At 49.4% G+C, this 7,531-nt stretch overlaps 1 protein-coding gene across 1 annotated transcript; it reads right to left on the bottom strand.

Annotated features, from left to right (window-relative positions):
- Positions 1–716: 716 nt before the first annotated feature.
- LOC139027413 (stonustoxin subunit beta-like) lies at positions 717–1,324 on the bottom strand (the record flags this gene model as incomplete). Its single annotated transcript, XM_070442530.1, has 1 exon — positions 717–1,324. A coding segment is annotated over one exon (546 nt), but the record flags the coding sequence as incomplete, so codon positions are not given.
- Positions 1,325–7,531: the final 6,207 nt, after the last annotated feature.

Genomic DNA, 7,531 nt, shown 5'->3' with positions numbered 1-7,531 from the left:
GAAGTGATATCTGTGTTGTGGTCCACTTAGTTGCTGGAATGACGGGTGTCTTTTGTTCCCAATCAGAACATGGATCCTCATTTAAGGTCTGGTCAGGCCTCACAATTATAGGATGATGGGATGTACTGTGGGTGTTGTGTGTCAGTGTGTCCGTGTGTGTGTCCAGTTGTGTGTGCGAATGCACCACGTGGTTGGTCAGTGTGTGTCCTGGTGGTGTGTGTTCCAGTGTAGTGTGTGTGTGTGTATGTGTGTGTATGTGTACAGTATATTGTGTCCCGGTGTGTGTGTGTTGTTATGTGTCAGTGTTTGTGTTCCAGTGCTGTGTGTACAGTGGTGTTAGTCCAGTGTGGTGTCCAGATGTGTGATTGTGTGTCAAGCGTGTGTGTGTGTTTCCAGTGTGTGTATCCTGTGTGTGTGTTGGTGTCCCGTGTGTGTTGTCCCTTTGTGTTGGGGTTTTTGTCCGTGGTGTGGTGTCCCGTGTTGTGTGTCCCTTTGTGTGTGTGGGTTTGTTGTTCAGTGTGTCTGTATGTGACCAGTGTGCTTGTGTGTGTGTGTGTGTGTGGTGTGTGCCAGGTGTGTGTCTTGTGTGCGTGTGTGTCATGTGTGTGGTGTCCAGTGTTGTTCTGTGTGTGTCAGGTGTACTTGTGTGTGTGATCTGTGTGTGTGTGTTCCTGTGTGTTGGTGGGTGCCCAGTGTGTTTGTTGCCCCAGTAGTGTGTGTGTCCAGTGTGTGTGTGTGTGTGTGTCCAGTGCGTGTGTGTGTGTCCAGTGAATGTGTATCACTGACATAGGAACACTGAGTCGCCATCAAACCAAACCCCAAACCCTGGATAGAGGGGCTCAGTGAATGTCGAGGTGAATGTGATCAGGTGGGTCAGTATGTCAGAGGAGGCTCTATAGAAGGACAGAGTGCCTGCTGGCCAGTCCAGATACACTCCTACTCTGTGGGAGCTGGAGGGGCGGACGTCTATGGTAGTCCGATTATTATTGTGACAGGCAATGTAACTGTTGTCAGAGCAGAACAGACTCCAGGACTTGTCATTGTGTCCAAGCCAACAGTCATTAAACCTTCCTCTCCTGCTGATTCCTTTATATGTCACTCCTATATCAGCCCAACTCCTACTCCACTCTACCTCCCAGTAACAGCGCCCAGTCAGACCCTCTGTACACAGCACCTGATCCCAGCCCTCAAATCTCTCTGGGTGATCAGGATATGGCTGCTTCTCTCTCCTCCATGTTACCTTCCTGTTCTCCTCAGACAGAGAGAGGAGTCTGTTTACTGTGTTTAGGTCCAGTGTGAGATCACAGACATCTGATGGATGAAACCAGACACACTATTAGAAATCATCATCATTCACATTAGAATGTTAACTCACTTTTCACTAATTCATTTAATGTAGATGTTTCTAGGTATCAAAAGGAGAAGTTTAAGTAACTTTAGACTTGTGTGTGTGTGTGTGTGTGTGTGCGTGTGTATGGGTGTGTGTGTGTGTTTGTGGGTGTGTTTAATTAATGGGAATAAGTGTGTTTTATATTACCATACAGTATAACATATGATCATTCAACAAGTCTCAAGTTACCTTAACTTCTCCTTTTGATACGTAGAAACATACTGTATGGTAATATAAAACAAACTTATTCCCCTTAATTAAACACACCCACAAACACACACACACACCCATACACACACACACACACACACACACACACACACACACACTTGTACGCATGCATGAACACACACCCTGGACACACACACACACACACACACAGACAAACATTGTCAAAGCAACTCTTTGTAAACTTTGGTGTCCCTGATTTCTGCTTCTGTAGAACTACAGCTGATATTTAATATGACCAAGTTAGTAATGATGGTGGTCTTTGACTTTGACTTAACTTGNGAGGAGTGGAAAGAAGGAGGCAGAGAGGAATGAGTCAAAGGTAGACGTGGGGAGGTTAAAGTCACCCAGAACTGTGAGAGGTGAGCCATCCTCAGGAAAGGAACTTATCAAGGCGTCAAGCTCATTGATGAACTCTCCAAGGGAACCTGGAGGGCGATAAATGATAAGGATGTTAAGCTTGAAAGGGCTGGTAACTGTGACAGCATGGAATTCAAAGAGGCGATAGACAGATGGGTCAGGGGAGAAAGAGAGAATGCCCACTTGGGAGAGATGAGGATCCCAGTGCCACCACCCCGCTGACCAGAAGCTCTCGGGGTGGCGAGAACACGTGGGCAGACGAGGAGAGAGCAGTAGGAGTAGCAGTGTTATCTGTGGTAATCCATGTTTCCGTCAGTGCCAAGAAGTCGAGGGACTGGAGGGAAGCATAGGCTGAGATGAACTCTGCCTTGTTGGCCGCAGATCGGCAGTTCCAGAGGCTGCCGGAGACCTGGAACTCCACGTGGGTCGTGCGCGCTGGGACCACCAGGTTAGAGTGGCAGCGGCCACACATACTGGACTGATAAGGAACACTGCTATAACTATTATTAGTATTAGTATTATAATGATTTAAACATTTGAACAAGTTGGGCAACCCTTCAGTTAACTACTGTACCTATCATTTATCCAGTAGTAGTGATTATGGTTCCTCAATATACATTTAACATATTACAACGTAGACTATGTGTTACAGCACTACTTTTGGTGTCCCCCTCAGGAATTGCATTTGAGAAAATGTAATGTAATTGTCCCCTCCAAAGTTGATATCAGATTTTCGCCCCTGCACTTCATACGCCTTCCACTAGATGTCAACAGGCAGTACAACGTTGAATGAGGTGTCTAGCCTGATGTGGGACCGAATGAGAGCTTTTGGAGTGACAGGTCAGCCATATTGGCAGTATTTTGCTGCGCACCTGGGAGCACCATATCTATTTCTGCAATGCGTTCGGTAGACACGAAGAAATGCTCCGTCTGGGACGTTATTGGATCTATTTCTGAAAAACATATAAAAAATGGATTATCAACTGAGTTTRACCAGTTTATTCGACTATTATTTTGACTCTTTGAATTTTTCGTTCATGCGTAAAATCTTCATGGACACTTGAGCTCCACCATGCTAGCCAAAGTTGCTAATTCGACAGAAGAAGTGGACATTCTAAAACAAAACAACGATTTATTGTGGAACTAGGACTCCTTGCACTGCATTCTGATGAAAGATCATCAAAGGTAAGAGAATAATTATGATGTTATTTCGTATTTTTGTGGAATATGTTGACTCCAACATGGCGGAGAATGGCTGAGCGCTGTCTCAGATTATTGCATGCTGTGCTTTTTACTAAAGTATTTTTTTTTAAATCTAACACAGCGGTTGCATTAAGAACCAGTGTATCTTTATTTATTTGCCCAATATGTATTTTTCAGAAAGTTTATGATGAGTTTATCTGTTAGATTACGTTACTCTCTAAAATTTCTCCGGACAATTTCGAGCATTTTGGCGGCCATGTTCACAATGTAAAACCAGGATTTGTAGCTATAAATATGCAAATTTTCGAACAAAACATAAATGTATTGTATAACATGATGTTATAAGACTGTCATCTGATGAAGTTTGTTCAAAGGTTAGTGATTTTTTTAATCTTATTTGTGGGTTTTGTGAAAGCTATCTTTGCGGTGAAAAAATGGCGTTGTGTTTTGGGCTATTGTGGTGAGCTAACATAAATATATGTTGTGTTTTCTCTGTAAAACATTTTAAGAATCAGACATGTTGGCTGGATTCACAAGATCTTTTATCTTTCATTTGCTGTATTGGACTTGTGATTTCATGAAATTATATAATATGATATTCCCTGTGGCGCTAGGCTAGGCTAGTCAGCGTTTCTTGATGAGGAGGATCCCAGATCCGGGAGATGATCAAGTAGAGTTTTAGGGTTGGGTTGGTTTACTGCCTCAATGTTAGGTGCCTTAATACAAGGGTTGGTTTACTGCCTCAATGTTAGGTCCCTTAATACAAGGGTTGGTTTACTGCCTTAATGTTAGGTACCTTAATACAAGGGTTGGTTACTGTCTCAGTGTTAGGTCCCTTAATACAAGGGTTGGTTTACTGCCTCAATGTTAGGTGCCTTAATACAAGGGTTGGTTTACTGCCTCAATGTTAGGTCCCTTAATACAAGGGTTGGTTTAACTGCCTCAATGTTAGGTCCCTTAATACAAGGGTTGGTTTACTGCCTTAATGTTTAGGTACCTTAATACAAGGGTTGGTTTTACTGTCTCAATGTTATAATATCTGAGTTGGAACCCAACCAATCTCATGCTAGATATCTTAGCTAGCTTACTCAATTTGATCCTGTGGGCGGAGGTGGCTGGATCTGGGACGGTTCTCTGGCTCAGTGGTTAACTAGTGGGTGGAAACTAGAGATTCAGCCCCTCCCCATTTACAGAACATAACCAAGTCTGTCACTAAAAGATGAGGTGTCAATCTGGAAGAAATGAGTTATCCCTCAACAGCTGTCTAAAACTAACCATGCCTTTTTCCCTTTCTCCGTCCACTCTCTCTCTGTCCGTCCCTCCTCTCCCACCCTCTCTGTCCTCCCTTCTCCCCCACTCTCTCTCTGTCCCTCCCTTCTCCCCACTCTCTCTCTATCCCTCCTTCTCCCCCACTCCCTCTCTGTCCTCGCTTCTCTCCCACTTCCCTCTCTGTCCCTCCCTTCTCCCCCAGTCCCTCTCTCTGTCCCTCCCTTCTCCCCCATCTCTCTCTGTCCCTCCTTCTCCCCACTCTCTCTCTTGTCCTCCCTTCTCTCCTGTCACTCTTCTGTACCTCCCTTCTCTCCTGTCACTCTCTCTGTCCCTCCCTTCTCCCCCACTATCTCTCTGTCCCTCTTCTCCCCCACTCTCTTCTCTCCCTCCCTACCTCCTCACTCTCTGTCCCTCCCTGCTCTCCCATCTCTCTCTCTGTCACATCACTGCTCTCCCATCTCTCCCTCTGTCTCTCCCTTCTCTCCACTCACTCTCTGTCCTCCTTTCTCCCCCCTCTCCTCTCTGTCCTCCCTTCTCCCCATCTCTCTCGTCCCCTCCCTTCTCCCTCTCTGTCCCTCCCTTCTCCCCCACTCCTCTCTGTACCTCCCTTCTCCCCCACTATCTCTCTGTCCCCCTCTTCTTCCCCACTCTCTCTCTCTCCCTCCCTACTCCCCTCTCTTCTGTCCCTCCCTGCTCTCCCATCTCTTCTCTTGTCACTCACTGCTCTCCCCACTCACTCTCTGTCCCTCCTTCTCCCCCACTCTCTCTCTGTCCCTCCCTTCTCCCCCACTCCCTCTCTGTACCTCCCTTCTCCCCACTATCTCTCTGTCCCCTCTTCTTCCCCACTCTCTCTCTCTCCTCCCCTACTCCCTCTCTCTCTGTCCTCCCTGCCTCTCCCATTCTCTCTCTGTCATTCACTGCTCTCCCATCTCTCCCTCTGTCTCTCCTTCTCTCCCACCACTCTCTGTCCCTCCCTTCTCCCCTCTCTGCCCTCCCTTTCACCCTCCTACTCTGATCCCTCTCTGTCCTTCTCCCTTCTCCCCACTCTCTCTCTGTCCCTCCTTCTCCCCCACTCCCTCTCTGTACTCCCTTCTCCCCCACTATCTCTCTGTCCCCTCTTCTTCCCCACTCTCTCTCTCTCCCTCCCTACTCTCCTCTCTCCTGTCCCTCCCCTGCTCTCCCATCTCTCCCTCTGTCTCTCCCTTCCTCCCACTCACTCTCTGTCCCTCCCTTCTCCCCCACTCCCTCTCTGTCCCTCCCTTCTCCCCCCACTCTCTCTCTGTCCCCTCCTTCTCTTCCTGTCACTCTCTCTGTCCCTCCCTTCTCCCCCACTATCTCTCTGTCCCCTCTTCCCCCCACTCTCTCTCTCCCTCCCTACTCTCCTCACTCTCCTGTCCCTCCCTGCTCTCCCATCTCTCTCTCTGTCACTCACTGCTCTCCCATCTCTCCCTCTGTCTCTCCCTTCTCTCCACTCACTCTCTGTCCCTCCTTTCTCCCCCACTCCCTCTCTGTCCCTCCCTTCTCCCCCATCTCTCTCTGTCCCCCCTTCTCCCTCTCTGTCCCTCCTTCTCTCCCCCATCCCTCTCTGTACCTCCCTTCTCCCCCATATCTTCTCTTCCCCTCTTCTTCCCCACTCTCTCCTCTCCCTCCTACTCTCCTCTCTCTCTGTCACTCACTGCTCTCCCATCTCTCCTCTGTCTCTCCCTTCTCCCCCACTCTCTCTCTGTCCCTCCCTTCTCCCCCACTCCCTCTCTGTACCTCCCTTCTCCCCCACTCTCTCTGTCCCTCCTTCTCCCACTATCTCTCTGTCCCCCTCTTCTCCCCACTCTCTCTCTCTCTCTCCCTCCCTACTCTCCTCTCTCTGTCCCTCCCTGCTCTCCCATCTCTCTCTCTGTCATTCACTGCTCTCCCATCTCTCCCTCTGTCTCTCCCTTCTCTCCCACCACTCTCTGTCCTCCCTTCTCCCCACTCACTCTCGTGTCCCTCCCTTCTCCCCCACTCTCCTCTGTCCCTCCCTCTCCCCCCCCACTTCTCTCTCTGTCCCTCCCCTTCTCCCCCACTCCCTCTCTCCCTCCCTTCTCCCCCACTCTCTCTCTGTCCCTCCCTTCTCCCCCACTCCCTCATGTTCCCTCCTTCTCCCCCACTCCCTCTCTGTACCTCCTTCTCCCCCACTATCTCTCTGTCCCCTCTTTCTTCCCCATCTCTCTCTCTCCTCCTACTCTCCTCTCTCTCTGTCCTCCCTGCTCTCCCATCTCTCTTCTGTCACTCACTGCCTCTCCCATCTCTCCCTCTGTCTTTCCCTTCTCCCCCACTCACTCTCTGTCCCTCCCTTCTCCCCCACTCTCTCTCTGTCCCTCCCTTCTCCCCCACTCTCTCTCTGTCCCTCCTTCTCCCCACCTCTCTGCCTCACTCTCCCCCACTCTCTCTGTCCCTCTCTGCTCTCCCGTCTCTCTCCTTTTCCTTCCCCTTCCTTCTCTCTTTCCTCCGCCTTCTCTTTCCTTTCCTCCCTCTTTCTCTCTCCTTTCCTTCCTCTCTCCTTTCCTTCCTCTTCCTCTCTCCTTTCCTAACCCTTCCTCTCTCCTTTCCTTCCTCTCTCCTTTCCTCCCCCTTCCCTCCTCCTTCCTCCCCCTTCCTCCTCCTTTCCTCCCCATTCCTCTCTCCTTCCCTTCCTCTCTCCTTCCCTTCCTCTCTCTTTTCCCCCCTTCCTCTCTCCTTTCCTCTCCCTTCCTCTCTCTTCCCCTCCCTCCTCCTCTCTCCCCTCCTCCTCCTCCCCCTCTCCCAGGTCTGTTTGGTGATGTGTGGAGCTATAATCGACACGGTGATGAGTCCGGATACGGAGGTGGAAGCTGCGTTCAGCTTTGCCTACGTCCTGGCCTGGGTGTCCTTCCCTCTGTGTCTGGTCAGTGGTCTCATCTACATGTACTGTGGAAGAGGGAATGAGAGAGGGGGGAGGGCTAAGGTCTCACACCACCAGCAGCAGGAGCAGAACACAGCACTGTGCCCCAGGGTTGGGGTCAATTCCATTTGAATTCCAGTCAATTCAGGAAGTGCATCTTCAATGCTTCTCAATGAGGTTTTCTT

The sequence above is a fragment of the Salvelinus sp. IW2-2015 genome, unplaced genomic scaffold (assembly GCF_002910315.2).
Source record: "Salvelinus sp. IW2-2015 unplaced genomic scaffold, ASM291031v2 Un_scaffold16299, whole genome shotgun sequence".
NCBI lineage: Eukaryota > Metazoa > Chordata > Actinopteri > Salmoniformes > Salmonidae > Salvelinus > Salvelinus sp. IW2-2015.
The sequence above is the reverse complement of the archived record's forward strand: the minus strand, read 5'-3'. Positions and strand labels throughout refer to the sequence as shown.